Consider the following 19,148-nt stretch of genomic DNA (forward strand, 5'->3'; position numbering starts at 1 on the left):
TTAATTCGGCCCCGCTGGAATCCACCACCACAGGTCCCTCTGTACGTTCTGGAGGCTGGTCTCCCTGGAAAAGTTAATAATTCATTTTTATGAACATCATCTTCTCCACATTTTGTGGAAGCAACCTCCTACGCCTTTTGCTGACAAGGTTCCCGGCTGCAATAAACACTCTTTCGGAGTGCACACTGGAGGGGGGGCAACTCAGGTAAAATAGAGCCAGTTTGTACAGGGGCCTCCAAATTGCCTCTTTTTCCTGCCAGTACATGTACGGACTGTCTGACATGCCTACTTGGATGCTGTCACCGATGTAATCCTTTAACAGACAGACGCACGCTTGTCGCTGCTGCTTTGAGGATGCAAGTGCGGCTACAGCCCACACAATTCACAAAGACAGGAAAAAAAAGAAGAACTTTTTTATTGTTTGTGGAGCGCACTTTGAGGGTTACACCACCCTTTAACAGACAGACGCACGCTTGTCGCTGCTGCTTTAAGGATGCAGGTGCGGCTACAGCCCATACATTTCACAAAGAGAAAAAAAAAGAAGAATTTTTTTATTGTTTGTGGAGCGCACTTTGAGGGTTACATCACCCTTTAACAGACAGACGCACGCTTGTCGCTGCTGCTTTGAGGATGCAGGTGGAATCTAGACGGGATTTGGAACCGGGGACACCCTACCTCCATCAATTGTCTAAATCCCACTGCACTAATGGCGGATACCGGACGCACGTCTAACACCAACATAGCAGTCAAGGCCTCAGTTATACGTTTTGCTTCAGGATGATTGCTGTCGTACTTCATCCTCCTCGCTAAGGACTGTTGGAGGGTCAATTGTTTAGTAAAAGTAGTGGTGTTCCTACTTCCTCTCTGGGATGATGAACAACTCCCAGCAGCAACAGCACTAGGAGGAAGTGGTTCTTGATCTTTCCCTATTTTATTTTTATCGGAGAAAGTTTGGTCCTCCATTTATGTTATATTGATATATACGTGCGGCTAAGGCGCACACAAACACAGAAAATATATTTTTATTTTTGCTGGAGAGTAGTGCACTTTGTGGGTTACACCACCCTTTAAGAAATGAGCCAGCCGGCTCTTTACTTATGGGACACAGGCGCACGCTTGGCGCTGCTCCTTTGTTGATGCACGTGCGGATACAGTGCACACAATTCACAAACACAGAAAATATTTTTTTATTTTGTTTGGAGTGCCCTTTGGGGGTTACAGCACCCTTTAGCGGTCAATCCAGCCGGCCCTTTATTTATGGGACACAGGCGCACGCTTGGCACTACTTTGTTGATGCACGTGCGGCTACTGCGAACACAATTCACAAACACAGAAAATATTTTTTTATTTTGTTTGGAGTGTACTTTGGGGGTTACAGCACCCTTTAATGGACAAGCCAGCCGGCCCTTTACTTATGACACAGACGCACGCTTGGCACTACTTTGTTGATGCACGTGCGGCTACTGCGCACACAATTCACAAACACAAAATATTTTTTTATTTTGTTTGGAGTGTACTTTGGGGGTTACAGCACCCTTTAACGGACAAGCCAGCCGGCCTTTTACTTATGGGACACAGGCGCACGCTTGGCGCTGCTCCTTCGTTGATGCACATGCAGCCACAGTGCACACAATTCACAAACACAGAAAAAAAAAATTTATTTTGTTTGGAGGGGCCTTTGGGGCGCCTTAAGGAACGCCTCCGTTTTGGAAACCACCCCCCCGGCCCGCCTACAAAAAGGGGCGAGCTGTCGATCAACATCGACAGCCGCCCCTTTTGTAGCGAGCTCCGGAGCGAGAGAGTTTCTCTTTCGCTCCGCTACTTGTTCACGCGCAGTGCGGCGCAGTGCTTGCGACCGGGTCTGAATGACCCCCATTGACTCCATGCATTTTCTGAAAAGTATCAGTGTGTTTTTATCAACAAATAGATCTTACTACCGGCCGAAAAAGGTGGTGGGGCCAGTGGAAAAGGTGGCGGGGCGTTGCGACACCACCCTGCCCACACCACTGTGGGGGCGTGCCCAGCACTCTCCGAGATGCTGGGCAGCCCTCAGGCTCCCCCTACACTGAGAATAGATGTCATGCACATGCGCACGGCATCTATTCTCCTGCTGCTTATCTCCCCCACCACAAACCCCCCACCATAGCCAGCCATTGGATGGGCATCGGAAACTGCATCCGATGACTGGAAACCATCTCATTTCCGGTATTAGATGGAAAGAGTACTTCCATCGAATTGGAAACATCGATGGTTGCAAACCATCGGCTTCCGATGTCCATCCCTAATTTAAAGTTGAGCACTGGCTATTTATAATGCCAGGCAGGTCTATAGCAGACAACCTTCCTGCCTGCATGGTGTTCTCTTAGTACTGTATATTCTGATCAGCACGGCAAATAATAAGCAACAGCCTGGAGTACCCGTCTTCCATCGCATCCATTCCAAGCTCCACGTGTTTATAGTGCTGTTGCCCGGAAGTGTCATCTAGGTAATGCTCCCTTTACTATCCAGTAATGCATTTAAACACCCTAAAGCTGCTGGTGCCCTAAACTCTACTAGGTACGCCACACAGAATCAGAGTAACAATAACTACAATTACCAACCGATGAGATCAAATTTTATATTGCAACCCCAAGCCATTATCATAAGTGTGAGGTGGCCTATGATATCCTGCAGTCATGGTAAATACACCACTGGTCATAGATATAAATGTATAAGTGAAAATGTTTTTGCATATATTTTTTTAGGCCACAATAAACTTATCCCACATAATGAAACAAAACTTTGTCAGATGAAATTACACAATTCCTCTGCTTTTATTAATATGTGGTTTAGATTGTGGAAGTCATTTTACTGGATGTTGTTTTCCAAGATTTGGCACATTGTGCATTATGCCTAAATGTTTGACTTTCTCTGGGAATTTTAGCTGTAATTTCCTAAACCTGGCCATACAGTTTTATATTATACTAAATTTACTTTAGTCTCATTTATCCCTGAACTATGCATTAGGTACAAGACTAGCTAATGAGATGCAAATGTGGGTTATAATGTGCTATGGAAACCACTGGGCCTGCTGTTCACAGATCTTATAACAACCCTAGATTGGCGGTACAGTCTCTTCTGTATTTATGCTTCCATCAAAATCAAACGATGCAATTTACATGCAGATTGCCATTGTCAAACACATGGTATCTTGTCAAAATATTTGGCATGAGGATTATTTTTTCTAATTAATGCCATTCTCCCACTTTTAAGTTAACTCATTAAAATTCACATTAAATCAAATTTACATTTTTTTTTCCTTGTCACAAAAATGAAAGAGTGGTATATTTCAAGCTTCATTCTAATTCTGGCACTAGGATAGCAAGCATGACAAGATCCATACATTATCCTGACTGTGAGGGAATGGGCGCTAAGTAATCAATCAGTTAATGGTGTGTTTAGCAGTTTTAGCACTACATCCATTGTCACCATGCAATTGCAAGGATATGCTTGCAAGCAAACCTTGATTGTCTGTTGTCTAATTGTCTTTACATGAGAAGTTGCCCAAAAATGAATTGAGCAGTATTGCTTATGAGTATAAGAAAACATGATTGGGAATTTGCTAAATAGGCAATCTGTAACAAAAAGATTATTTATAAAAGCCCATCTAAAAACAGTGGGCCTGATTCAGCTTTGGGAATAGAGTAGGATATACCTAGTAATACCACTTTTATACCTAAATTCCGGGTCTGACCCGGAGGTTGAAACAGGGTTCCAAAATGGCGGCGCTGACCCAGGATATTCCCGAGTCGGCGCTGTTCACACCGGAGCCGGGTCTGCAGTGAGCCGGCTCTTCTGGCATGGAAGTGGACGCTTGGAGATGATGTCATCTCCAAGCGCCACTGAAGCCGGCCATGCAGTACGCTCCAGGTCATCGTGACCCAGATCGCGCCATTTACACTGCAGGGTTTCATGGGTCATTCCCGTGTTAAACCCTGCATGTTACTCGACCTGGGAATCCAACCCTGTCCCCTTTTACACCAAGGAGCAACCGGGTTAACCATGAAATTACCCGGGTTTTAGCTCTGGTGTAAAAGGGGTATAACTGTGAACCAGGACAAACCATGTTGCAATGCAAGGGGTGCAAACACATGCATTTTATTGTGTTTGTAGGGTAAATACTTGCTGCTTTTGCATGTAGCCCACAACTGCTGCACAGCTTTATTTTACACTGCAATTTAGATGTCAGTTTGGACACCCCCCTCCCAAATTTAAATCGCTCTGCACATTTTAAATCTGCTCCATATGCAGTGCAGTATGGTTTTACCAAGATGATCAGTAACGTGCTATAATTTGCTATATTCCCAAAGCTGAATCAGGCCCAGTGTGGTTAGTATCTGTCTTCTCTCATGGCTTTCCTTGAAACCTAAGGTTTTTATGGCGAAAGTGGCTCATTTACATTTTGTACCAAAGATGTAAGCGTAATATGCAGTTAAAAAAACAAAATGCATTTTGCACGCGCAGTATGATAAGTCAAACACATGTCAAGATGCAGCCAGCACTGCAAGGGCAGCATATGGTCCAAATTTACACCAAGAGAAAATGATAGTATATGTGCCAGGTCAGTGGCACAACTAGGGTCTTTAGAGCCCAGGGCAAGCTTAAGAATGTCCCCACACACACATAGCAAAATATATTTGGTCACTTTCGGTAGGGTTGTGGCCACTGAAAATGGGGCATGCCAACATGATACACCACTCATTTCTCGTCACTATGGGGCATTCCTTTCCATTCTATATGCACCTTACCTATATTGTGGTTTCTCACAATGTGGAACCTCTGAAGAAATGTATCCTCCATGGGAACACGGTGTCTTTAATCGGTATTCACTATTCATGTAGGTCACATCATCCGGAAGATGCCTATTTGTGTAGGAATATTAAGAAGGTCATCATCATACAACAGCGGTTCAACCAGACTTGTTCCTCCTGGGTACCTTCCTTCCCCCTGCGTCTCTCAGTCACACAATCTCCTTCTGCATTGTCTCTCAGCACACCATAACCTCCCCCTGCATCTTCTCTCAGCCACACCATTGCTCCTCTCCGGCATCTTCTCTCAGCCACACCATCACCTCCCCCAGTGTTTTCTCTCAGCCACACCATTGACTCCTCCTTTGTGTCATCTCTCAGCACACCATTGCCTACTCCTTTGTGTCGTCTCTCAGCACACCATCCCACATACACACACACACTGACAAGGATTAACACATACAGATACACACACTGACACAGATACACACACACTGACACACACACACACACACAGTGACACGTGTCATTTAGCCCCACCCCCTCCTCACGGACCCGCAAATCGCAGGTTTTCTGTAAATGGGGCGTGTCCTGATGCAGTCTATCATCTGGCCTCGCCCCCCAAAGAGAAGAGCAGCAGGTCCCCTCCTGCTGCTCCCGGAAAGCTGCCCAGGAATGTCGGTAAGTATGCAGTAAGGAGACTATTGCTATTGTCAATGCGGGTGATAATGAGTGTATGAATCATACTTCTTTCGCAACCTGGGACCTGGCTCGGTGTGAGAGGGTCGACCCAGGCTGTGCATCCCGGGTCTGATACCTGGGTTGCTAACAGGCTTATTCCCGTGTCCGACCCAGGTAGCCAGGGGTGTGAAAGGTATCACCTGGGTCATTTTACCCATGTCATGCCCAGGACCAACAAGAGCCATGCCGGGCCCAGGTGACAGGGAGCGTGGCAATGCCCCCTTAGGGAAAAAAAATAGAAAAGAAAAGAAAATTGTGCGCTGGGAAGGGGGCGCTGTGAGCCCCTCAACCCGACGCACAGCCAATGGGTGGAGCGATCAGCGTGATTGCTCCCCCCATAGGTATAGGAGACTGCTCCAGCTGCTGCTTAGCAGCTGCGAGCAGTCTCCCACTGCAGCCCAGCACACAACAGCGTGTGCTGGGCTGCTGTGATGTGGAAGGGAGGGGAGGCGGTGTCAGACCCGACCCCCGCCAGGCTCCTCCAGCAAGCCTGGGCCCTATCGGTGCCCCTGGTCATGCCTAAAAGGTTGATTGGCCAGCTCAGGAATGCTTAGAGATGACGTCATCTCCAAGCATCCTGTGTGAACGTGATGACCTGGGACTAACCCGGGTCCAATGGGCAGTCTGAACAGGACGAGTCATTTCAAGCCCCATCATCAACCTATGTTCAGTATTGCAGGTCCCACACAGGTCAAAGCCCTGGCTTCAATGTGAAAGGGGTATTAGAGTTTTGCAGTGTCTTGTGTAAGATATGTTCGTATTCTGGATATGGTTTTTAGATGTACTGTATGTAATAACATGATTTGGAAACAGATTGAATGTGGGGAACAAAGGACTGTTCATAGTCAAGGATGACACCTAGGCAGTGAGCTTGTGGGGTAGGGTTGATTGTCATGTGATCAACAGTGATATCGATATCAGGTTGGTAACTACTATTGGCCAGTGGAAATATTATGGTTACTCTGTATCAGCTGGAATTGATATTCATCAATGGAGAAAAAGTAACTATTCGGAAGAGCCGATTCAATTCTAATCATTAGCAAATTGCTGTATGTTTACATAAATAACTTCAAAATAACATCTAAGATGTGGAAAATATGAATACTGGATATATAGATTGTTGATTTATGTGTCTATTTTATGTTTGATTTTTTTAATAAAACGCTATATTATATATGGTTCCTGAGGTCTAAATAAACGCATCCAGAGATTAATATTTCCTTCACCCCACAAATATTATTAATTATAATTACTAGTAGCTATTTTATTATTGGTGGATTTTATAAAAATAGAAAAATTTTCCAAATTTTATTTAAAAATCTTTAAAAAAAACATTAAAAAAAGTCGGCCTCACTCCAGGTGTTAGTGGGCAAATCTCCATTTGGGTAGCCCTGCATATGCAAGCTTGATAGCAAATTACATGTGGTACAGATACAGCAAGGGTAGTGGTGTACATTGTACAATGAATAGCCACCAGTACCAGTCCATCTCTTATAATAACAATAAATGAGGTCACACTTTTTTACGTGATTTGTACAGGATGCCGGCTCTCAGTATCCCGGTCGGCATTCTGACCCCATCCGCTTTTTTACATCTACTCACACTTGAGCTACAGCAGCATCACAAACTTTCTGTCCCAAGTTCACAAAGTAGTCAGGTATATTATGTTTTGTAGGTTAGCTTTTCAGGTGCCCAGGACTTAAACTGACATAGCTCGAAAAATCCAATGTATCCAGCTCACTCTCTCTTGCCGGCCCAGGTAGCATGTTCTTTTTGCCTGGGCATCCAATTAACCTTTAAATGTACTACAAATTCTCTTATACATGGCCCTTGCGGTGGCACATCAACTTTCATCACTTGGGGCATGACATTCAGTCACCCCCTTCAGGGTGTCTTGCAAATGCAATTACAGTATATTTTCAATACAGTGGGCAAACATTCCACAGGAAATGGAACCTGGCGACTACGGCACAAAATAATCAGATTATTACACTGTATATACAGCGATGGATCAGCGAAACAGTTTTGGCTACGGTAAAGCAAAATGGAGGCACCCCCAAAGATTGGGGCTGATTGTGAGTCCCATGGATCTCTGTTCATAACTGCAAATGGCAAGGTTTACATCAACGCATGCACAGAAGCTGATTTATGCTTTTATTTTCATTTAGCGTCCTATTCTCAGTCGGGTGGAACTTGGGTGGGTCTTTCATTAAATAGGGCGCATTGTAAAGTGGCAGTATTTGCGGGCAGCCACGGAAGCCTGATTTAGTAACTTATGTTAATGCGTGATTCTGTCCAGCTAATGCAAGGGCCCATGCACCTGAATGCGGTAAGCTGTGTTGTCTATTGATTTTATGCCAGCTCCCGCAACTGTCACCTTTAGTATTGGCACTTACACCAGCCCCATGCTGGGTGCAAGATATCCGTCAGACACAGGCTACCCTTCCCCTTACACAAGACTCGGAATAGCACAGAGCCTTAGATACACGCCCACAGCAGTCCCACAAGTCTGCACGGCCCCATGCAATCACAAGTCCTACCCAGAAATGCCTGACTCAGAATGACAGGCATATGCAAAAAGTGTGTAAATTTGCTTGTTCGCTTGCGCTGTATGCAAAAACTCACCATTTGCATCTGTGCAGAGATCCTTCTAATTTAGAATCAGACCCCAGCTGTGCCTCCCACTGCCCTGTGACCAAATATGGACCAACTGTGCCTCCCACTGCCCTTTGACCAAATATGGACCAACTGTGCCTCCCACTGCCCTGTGACCAAATATGGACCAACTGTGCCTCCCACTGCCCTTTGACCAAATATGGACCAACTGTGCCTCCCACTGCCCTGTGACCAAATATGGACCAACTGTGCCTCCCACTGCCCTTTGACCAAATATGGACCAACTGTGCCTCCCACTGCCCTTTGACCAAATATGGACCAACTGTGCCTCCCACCGCCCTTTGACCAAATATGGAAGACTTAATTGCCACTGTTACATTTAGCATTCTGCTATCCCTCTATGGCTGTTAAGAACAGAAGTGAATAATATTAAACAGAATTACCTGGATGATCCTAAATCCTGAAGCATATATAATATTTAGTATGTTATATGCAAGTTTAGTCTATTAAATAACTCCTATATCAATGAGGAATATCACATTCCCACTGACTACTGTCACTAAGCCAATAGGAAATACTGCAAGCGCTGATATGATATATTGGAGTTATAATTGCAGCACTGGGAAGGGAGGGTTTGGGGTAAGGAAGGGGAGGGTTAGGATACCTGCCGACAGGTGTCGGTATCCTAACCCTGTGGAGACTCCAAGCGCCGGCATCCAGTACCCAACCCCCTACACAGTTTTGGCTGAGCAACTGACTTTACTTTATTCTGCAATGAATGGATCTATATATACATTCATTTAGTAGTTCCTAGTAGGTATTGCACCCACGCATCCAAGGCTGGGTCCAAGATTATAGTCATCATGCCTACACTAATAAATAATAGAAATAGGAAAATATTTATATTGAAAAGCATGGCTAAATAACATTATACATACATATACATGTTTCTCTTTTCTGGTTATGCATGCACAGATAACAGTTTATTACTGTACAATGTTTCTCACCTCTGGCTCAGCACACACAAAAAGTATGAGAATTCATTTTGTTGATGACACCAATAAAACTCAAAAGAGAATGTTTTCTTTATTTTACATATCCAATTTACATGTTGACAGTATCAGAACTTTGTCTTATGCTTGATTTCTTTGTTTCTACAGAAAAAGATAACACAGACTATAGTAATTACTACCGAGGCCTATGGGACTGCGCAGGGGATAACCCAGATGAATTGTCTTTTAAGCACGGCGATGTCATATACATTCTCAGCCGGGTATGTTACAGAAACACACTGTTATGTTGAGAAATGGGTCAGAAGTGCTGTTGTTTGATGCATGCCATGAGAGAATACTTGGCATCCTGTGTTGGATATTCTACTGTACCCAAAATTCACTCTCTCTCACAGAAATTGTATTTATGGTCATAATAATGAATTACTTTGTCAGTGAAACACAATCAAAGTTTAAAACATAATCTAATAGCAGGAATTAACTTAAAATTGTGTTTATGCATGCCTAAGGCTCTGGCTGGTGTCCAGTGCAAAGCCTATATAATGGACAATAGTAATCATAGGATACCCACCACTGCCTACTAGTGTTTATGTCATGTTCTCCCTTCCTTTTCAGAGTAGATCATTTTGATTAGAAATTATTTTCACAAGTCGAGAGCATAGGAGAGGTTACTTAAGACCACTCCACAACACAGAGTTCTCAGAAAAAAGTGGATTCTTTTTTATGTCTTCATTAGTTGTTATTATTATTATTATTATTATTATCATTATTATTATTATTATTATTATTATTATTATTATTACTATTACAAGATGCTTTAAACTCAAAAAGTAGAACATATAAAAGAGATGTACAAGATCAAAAGGTAAAGTAGTAGTCATTGAAGAAGTATAAAATCAAGAATAAAATTAAGAATATCAATGTACACAAGCTATAATAGGCAAGGTATATAACAAATAAATGTTGTAGAGAAAATGTAAGTGCCATAATACAAGGATGCACAGGTGGATGTGGTGGGAGCTGAGAAGACATGAGGATAGATGACCTGCCTGTGCCGAATGGGGTCCTGTGAATTGGCCCGATGGGAAGGGATGACTCACTTGGCCACAGGTGGCACCGCCGTGGCGAGTGACATCCTGGCCAAGGGATAGATACGCATAAGCTAGTCTGTTCGGTAATTTACTGCCAAAATAAATGGGTACAGTAGGTGACTCGGGCAGATGGGAACCTGAATAGCCAGCGATGCGGTAAGTATAAGCTTACTGCTTGCTGGCCAGTATTGCCGGGGAGTTGAGCATCGCTGTTTTATAAATTGGGCTGAATAAAATATTATATTGCCATGATCAATGGTACCTTTAACGTTTACCAGACATGCCTGCATAAAAAATAGTTGTATCTGCCACAACAGTACATTAGCATTACATGATACACTCTGGAAATGTACAGAATAAATGTATACTCTTCTGTAAATTGGGACACCAAGCATATTGAAAGCAAAATCTTCCATAGAAGTCTGACTGATATAAGCATTAAGTAAATAACATGCCGGCATGGTCAGGACCATGTATAAAATGATGGAGTGACCTGGTTGCCTATGATAATAGGTAGCATTGCTGCAGGAGGTGATCCAATTGACTTGGCTTTTAGGGCACGTTTGGCTGGAGCTTCAGTGACTAAGACTGATTACATCTGTGTTACATCAGTGCATTAACTTAAGCACAAGAAAAAAAACAGATGAGCAATTGCAGAGAGATTGACTACAGACTTCATCGTTGCAAGCAGCCAGCTTCATAAAACAGGGTCAGACAAGAAAGCCACACAGCAGGATATTTTTGTCAAGTTGCAGTGCCAAAACTTCCATTCAGCAATGCATAATTATCAGTGCAACAGGCAATGGGCTACTAAGCAGATGAAGGTGATATGATAAGAAGAATCACCATTCACCATATTCTCCACAAACAGAAACCCTGTCATCCCAGAGTGCTTGGTTCCACCACCGAATAGTTCAAAAATTCAAAAAGTTCTGTATTGTGTAGCGCATGTTTCCAGCATGGTCTGGTTGCAGACTGCAGTCACCCTGTTAAAAGACAAGGTCAATGCTAATTTCTACTTAACAGCACTTAGTGATCATCTTCACCCCAAGCATTTCTTTCTGTCTGGAGGAATATATTCCAGGATGACAATGTTGCCATCTGCAGAGCAGGAGTGGTCATCCAATGGTTGGATGAGTATGGCATCTATGTTCTACTTATGTCCTAACCTTCTTGGTCTCCAGATCTGAATCCAAATATCATCAACCAGGTGCAACATGTTCCAACACAGCCATCAAGCTGGCACCAGTGAGTGACTCTTGTGGAAGAATTGCACCGTATCCCCCCTCCACAATGCCAGACATGATAGACTCACTGAATCAGTTGATGAATGCACAGTATTTACTGCCTTACATGATGGTCAAATGCCCTTATAATGGTGTTTTTATTTTTGTCTACAACCTCTACTGAAATTAATGCTTCCAGCTTGACACTAAAACAGAGAAGCCTATAGCCTGCAGATAACTATGCAAAAGACGTTCGAACCCATATTACCTAAATTAATCTTGGATCTGATTATTTACTAGATTGGTTACTGTAAAATACAACACATTTTGCAAAGCTAACTGTACACTCGTTTTATAAGTTTTCCCAAGATGTAATCATGAATGAAATACAGCAGAGTACTTCAAAAGTGCTAAGGACCAGAGTAAATCTTTATAACGTGACAGGACAATTGTCCAACACTCAGACCATTGTGTGAGAGAGCGAGTGGGAATTTGGCACTATCTACATATGGCACTTAATTAACAAAACTGAAGGAGAGAAGATTCAGTAACTGCCTATCTGGCAGCTCCAAGAACCTATCACTTGTTTTAGTGGAAGAAACGTTGGAGAACACACCGGTCACATAAATGAAATGATAGATAATTTTGTAATTGCTGTTGTTTTGCATGAATTTCTTGACATTCTGAATGCTAATTAAGGCGGCATCAAATTTAATTCATGCCTGGATTATTATTACCTTGAATATTTATGCACTTTTATATACCATGTTTCTGAATAGTTTAAAACAAGAAGCTTATCTGGAAATTACTGGCTGCCATTGTGACAATTCAGCTCAGCTCCTTTTCTAGAAATAGATTCAGCCCCACAGCACACTGGCATTTCCTTCAGGTTGTGTTGCGTACAATGACTCTTCAGTGTCACCACCTGGAGGGCGACTGAGTTAGTGGTAACAGTATGGACCTAGAAAAGACCAGCCGTACCCAGATTCTGTGTCCATGGAATCTCTATCTATCATGCTAAAGCAGGGGCATACAAACTCTGTTTTTTTGGAGTGCCATATTAAGAAAATTACTTTGAACCAAACGCCACAATTTATTCTCATACTTTATATGCCAGCCCAGAGTTCCTCACCCATATGTGCCAGCCCAGAGTCCCTCCCCCTTATATACCAGCCCAGTCCCCCACCCCTATGTGCCAGCCCAGTCCCCCACCCTTATGTGCCAGCCCAGAGTCCCCCCTCTTATGTGCCAGCCTAGTCCCCCACTCTTGTGTATAATCTGAGTCCCCCTTTTATGTGCCATGCCCAGAGTCCCCCACCCTTGTGCCAGTCTAGAGTCCCTCACCTTATGTGCCATCCCAGAGTTCCCCCCTTATGTGTCAGCCCAGAGTTCCACCCTTATGTGCCAGCCCAAAGTTATCATCGCCGTTATTCGCCAGCCCAGAGCCCCCCTTATGTTACGTACCTCTCTTGGTCTGTGTCTAAATCCTGGAGCCTGCCCAGTCTGTGTCTGCACTCTGTATAATGCTGGGGCCGGCCCGGCAACATCATCATCTTTGCCAGGCCACGCTGCTGCAAAAATGTAAACTACCTTCAGAGCTCGAGACATCTCTGTCCGGATTCCAAAAGGAGGGTAGCACTCTAGCAGGGGGCAGGCCGCATTTGGCTCGCGAGATGTAGTTTGGCCATCCCGTGCTAAAGTACTGTTAAAGCATCTGAAAAATGTAATAAAGCAACTTCCACTCTTGTGTGTGTGCTAACAGTGTACATATAGTCTGTACAAGTAGTGTGTAACACTTGTCTTCTGGAAAAATTCAAAGGAGCTGGATAATTACATCAGTACTCAGCCCTATAGACAGTATAGTAAGTGATTTAGCACCATAGTTTTTATTAAATTGTGGGTGGTGTGAAGCAAGCACTATGAATTATCATTGTATGATAGATAGATAGATAATTCCATTCATATGTAACTCTACACAAATTAGGGATGAGCGGGTTCGGTTTTACTCGGATTTACTTGGTTCTCAAAACTGCATTGGCTATCACGTGTTTTGGATAGCCAATAAAATAAATCCGAACTAATCCAAACTTGCGGTAAAGTGGCGTTAAGAACAGAATAAATCCAAACCCGCTCATTCCTAACACAAATGTACAGGTGTTAAATTACCCTTAGCCGCTATACTTCTTGCACTTGTTATGGTGTCTCACACTCTCAATTATTGAGAATACATAAGCTGACACAGAAATATCAGGTAAATATATATATTATTTTTTTACATACACACTTATATATACTGTATATGTTAAAATATACCATATACATATATACTATATATATATATATATATATATATATATATACATACACACATATGTGTACATATATGCATGAGTGTACAGTATGTATGTAAAAGTTATGTATATACAGTATATGCACACACACAACTTTTATCGATAGGGGCCCCGCACGTTTGTTGCCCAGGGGCTCCCACAGTCCTTAATCCGGCCATGACAGTACATTTAGTAATGAGCTCTATGGGACCGAGCTAAGGACCTGATAAGAAAGGCACAATATACTGTCTCTGGGGACTGTGACTATGTACAGGGGCTGTGCCAGGAAGGGAAGAGAAATGGGCAAAAAAAAGCACATTGGCTTTAATCGTAAGGATGAATCCCTCTTTGATAATAAATTGATCTCACTACAGAAACAATAATAAATTGAACATTAAACTGTGCAAACAACTACCAATACAGTTTACATTATTTTATTAAGTTATGGCTCAACTAGAACATACTACTAATAAAAGAAATTATACATATGGGTTCAAATTAGTATCAAAATATGTAATTATTATGAATTACCTCTCCTTATGCAATGTTACTGCTCCTACAAAAATATAGTCTGGAATATTCAAAAAGGCAACACACTAAATTAAATGGTGTTTCTAAAAAATAACCAAGAGGAGCAGAAAGTATCAATCTCAATTCAAGAATGTAACTGATTCCATTTATTAACGAACACAGTCACTGTAATATACAATTATAAACACTGGATAAAATACATATCATAAATATACTTATGGACTCCAGAGTAGTTAAAATTCCTGAATTTGCTTATTCTCACCACTGCAGTTGGTGGGATAATTAAGGGTTAATATTGCAATTGCACAGTTGTTAAAAGGAAACCACCTTCTTATCATCGGTGTTCAGGAATATTAAATGACAATCTGACTCTGATCCACATTGATCTCATCTAAGATTCAAATGTGCACTTATATTAGTCCTGGAGGAATCCTGGTACAGTATTTATTTTCAAAGGCAACTTTGGTACTTGTAGGAGTGCAGGGGACAAAGAAAAAAAATGAGGGTGTGCAGTCCCAGCCCTGTCCCCCTGTCTACTTGTAGGAGTGATATGATTGATTATTGATAAATATGACTTTAAAACCGAGGCTATTGTACTCCAGTAAACCACATAGCCCACAAAATGGAATGCCCCCAAAAGAGCAGGCTCCGCTCAGTATAAAACGTGGGTGTAATGTTGTCAGTTCTTCTGATGGACAATATAGTATTTAATTGACACAGGAAAGCTGGTCATGGGCCACTAATCAGTTCTCCTGTGCTTAATGTACATTCCATCTGTAGCTGTTAGCGCTGCTTTAGTAATAAATTCAGCTTATTGAGCCACATTAATATAGCTGGAAGAAGTCTGTTGCATAGCGCTCACACACAGTTTATGCACGCTGTCAGTGATTGCGCCTGCAGCTGTCATGGCGGCCCAAGGATTAGGCTCAATCCGTTAAAAAGAACAACAGTGATTATTAGGGAAAGCTGCTTACCCTGGAGAAAGCCGCCACTTGTGCCAAAAGTTATGAATCGGAACCTGCACTTGGTGTAGGAGGTGTTCTCTAATCCATCATAACTGGAGTCACATATAGAATATTCTGATGCATTTCACTGCCGTTTAGCATAACAATTTGTTTAGTGGCAGCAAACTGTTTATCTAGAACGTGATTAGAGTTTTTTTTTTACTCAGCTTTGTATGAAGATCATAAACTGAATAAACTGGTAATTAGTTGAGATCAGTTGCACAAAGCAAAGCAATATGCTGATTTTCCTAAAGCTTGCGGGTGGGTGACACAAGTCAAGATACACATGCCTTTGGTGCCATGCTCTTATTGCAGTAGGAACTGCACCTGGCAGGTGCAATGAGGAATGGGGTAATGGGAGATGGGCACAGCCAAGATACACAGCTGTGGTATAGTAAAGAAAATTCTGTTTTCTCCCTGGCCCAGAAGAGGTGTCATCAGACTGTGTATGTGTAACTTTGGGTACAGGATGTGCCTGTGAGTCAAGTGACCAGCATGGGTACCCCACTTGTCTTGTTGGCCCATGAGCACTGCACATCCTGCGTCCATTAAATATATGATTTCATACCTTACTTTTATACAGCATTTCACAAAATTCTACATTTTGCCTAACTTTTATTCAGGGTCCTTAGGCGTTGAAGGCAATTGGACACACTTCAGTCAGGCTTTTGTTCCCAACACTCCACAGAGACTGCACTGACTAAGATAGTGAATGATTTGATTACTGCTAAGTCTAAGTGCCCTTACTCATTTCTTATTCTTCTAGATATCTCTGCTACATTTGATACTATAGACCAATCTCTTCTCATACAAACACTACAATCCCGAGGTCTTCAGGACACAATCCTATCCTGATTCTCAACCTACTTATCAATTTGCTCTTTCACTGTTTGTTTCTCTGAATCCACCTCCTCTTTGCTGTCTCTATCAGTTGGTCCTAGGCCCTCTGCTTTTATCAATCTAAACCACATCTCTTGGCAAACTTATCAGCTCTAACAGATTTCAGTATCATCTGTACATGGATGATACTGAAATCTACCTGTCCTCCTCAGATTTCTCACCATCTCTATTGGTCTACTGAATGTCTATCTGCCATTTCTTGGATGTCATCTTGCCACCTCAACCATCTTCCAAAACAGAATTAATAACATATCCTCTGGCCAATAGTCATTACCAACCTGATACCAAACTGATATCTCTATCACTGTTAACTGTAACTTGACAATCAACCCTATCCCACAAGCTCACTGCCTAGGTATCATCCTTGACTCTGGACTGTCCTTTGTTCCCCACATTCAATCTTTTTCCAAATCATGTTACATACATTTAAAAAAAAATATCCAGAATATACTCATGTCTTACACAAGACACTGCAAAAACTATAATTCATGCTCTCATTATCTCCCACATTAATTATTTCAATAGTCTCTTTAATGGTCTTCCAAAAAAAATAATATGGAATGCTCACTTTAGACATTAATATGGCATTACATCACCCTGCTTTAATGACAGCTCAGATTTTCCGAGGCATGCTATTTATATGACTCTGGATCACATTCATATCGCATTGCTCCCATTCCATGACCAAGTGGTCTTTCAGTACAGCTGAATTCTGATGGTGTTTGTGTTTCTTCTTGGTGCTCTGCAAACCATTCCTGCACAATCCTAGCGCAATGTACAGTACAGTTCTAATCTTGAAACAGTGGATCCACGAGATGGTCTTCGTCTTTCAGAAACTGGACAAATAGCAAAACTGGATGATCCAACACTGTCACATAGTCCACTGCTTTCATGCAATTGGACACTTTGACCAAGGTTCCAGCTCCAGCACTCGAAATACACCCCCAAAACATGACACTTTCACCTCCTTTTTGCACAGCTTGTTGACACAGTCTGGTTGGAACGCTTCCCCAGCCCTCCTCATGACTCTGGAGTGGCCGTCACTGGAATATAAGCAAAATCTGGATTCAACAAACCATACGATGCGTCTCCACTGTTCGATGGTCCAGTGACAAATTCTGTTTGACCCATGTCAGACACCCGAGTTATACGACTGAAAATTCGTAACCCATGCAGTTTGCGCCAAAGTGTTCATTCTGAATCTTTGTGGCTGGGTCCGGCATTGTACTGTTGGAGTAGTTCCTGACGCATCTGGTATTGCTAGGTGCTCTAAATGTCTGCGGTCCCGGTTTGACATGATTGACTTTCGCCTATTGTTCCGCCACTGAGATTCTCGGTGTCCATGCTTTTTCCACTGTAGATTAATACATTTTACTGTCTTTGAGGGCACACCAACAAACGCCGCCACCTCCTCAAGGCAATGGCCATGCTCTCGGCCAAAAACAATGGCTCCCTTTTGCCACTCAGTCACATCACGTGTACCCATGGTTCCACCTGAAAAAGAAACAATGCCCTCCATTTACCATTGAAGCATTTGCTAAAGGGCTTATGTCCTTGCTTCTGCATTTAACAAACAGTGGTAATATAAGACTACTGCTGATGGCGAGAGCAATGCGGTCTCCATTGCCAGCAATGGAGACCAGGCGGTGCCTTTCCGGCTTCAGTGAAGCCTTCCAGTCACTGCTGGGTCCCCGTGTCATGCACATGCACAGACGGACCGGCGCGCATACGCATAACATCAGAACCCCATCACTGGCAGCGTTAGGCAGCCAGCAGCCCAGCGGAGGACCTCACCGAGGACGACGACTTTGCGGGTCCTTTTTGGTAGTATCACAGTGATACTAAATGAAAATTTCCACTGGTATTTGCCTTTGTTGGTAAATGGGCCCAATATCTCAACAAATCAGTGACGTGTGGTGAGGTCAATGGCTGGGGAGACATACATGTATAAGAACACAGTTTTTATATCAAAACTCTGGGGCATGACAGGGAGTATGATAGGGGAGGGAGTGTGACAGGGGAGGCAGACCCTGACTGCACGTCCCTTCAACAGTTTTGCATTGTATCAATACCTAAGACATTCACAATGATCATCCAATAGTTTTAGTGTCACCATCTACACGCATGTTCACATCCCACTTCAAAATATCTCCCAAGTCGACCTCTCAGCTTTGCGCAAGATTGGCATCACTCATCCACACGCATTACCTGCTCCCATTCACAGTTACAGGATGTTTTTTATCCTACACCCACTCTGTGGAATGCCTCTAACTCACAATAAGACTTTCCTCTAGTCTCCAAACCTTCAATTGTTCCCTGAAACTCACCTCTACAGGCAATCTTATCAAATTTCAGAACCACCCACATAACTTTCATAAGCTTACCCAATTACATCCCTACTATACAGTCCACACATAGCTTTTTCATATTTTCTCTTTCATTCTTTCATTGCTTTCACATCCTGCTGACCCTATGCCAACATTCCTGTGTGACTGGATCATACAACCTACCAAGAACCTCTGCAATCTGGCTGGAACAATATGCAATAGTTAGCACTTACCCTTGTGTATCAATGCCTATTTCCCTATAGATTGTAAGCTTGCGAGCAGAGGGGGTCATTCAGACCCACTCGTGAGCGCAGGACGCTCGCAAGTGGGTCGATGTTGCCCCACTGCACATGCGCACGATGGAGGGAGCTCCGTCGTGCGCATGCGTAAGACCCGGATAGCGACGGGCTTTCCGTCGCTCCGGGTCTCGCACCAAAGGGGGCGTGCTGTCGATGTTGATTGACAGCACGCCCCCTTTAGTGGGCGTACCGGGGGCGTGGCTGCCAGATGGAGGCGTTCCCATGGGAACACCTACCGTCTGAAGCCGGCCCCACTGACATCACTAGTGATGTCAGTGGGAGTGAT

At 43.1% G+C, this 19,148-nt stretch overlaps 1 protein-coding gene across 1 annotated transcript in view; it reads left to right on the top strand.

Moving 5' to 3' along the window:
* SKAP2 (src kinase associated phosphoprotein 2) overlaps nucleotides 1–19,148 on the top strand; it is a 324,646-nt gene that overhangs the window by 287,276 nt on the left and 18,222 nt on the right. The window contains exon 11 of the mRNA XM_088479429.1: nucleotides 9,305–9,417. Within this exon, the coding sequence (XP_088335555.1) occupies nucleotides 9,305–9,417 (113 nt within the window). The remainder of the gene's footprint in view (nucleotides 1–9,304; nucleotides 9,418–19,148) is intronic.

The sequence above is a fragment of the Taudactylus pleione genome, unplaced genomic scaffold (genome assembly GCF_031769625.1).
Source record: "Taudactylus pleione unplaced genomic scaffold, aTauple2 ptg000233l, whole genome shotgun sequence".
NCBI classification, from domain to species: domain Eukaryota; kingdom Metazoa; phylum Chordata; class Amphibia; order Anura; family Myobatrachidae; genus Taudactylus; species Taudactylus pleione.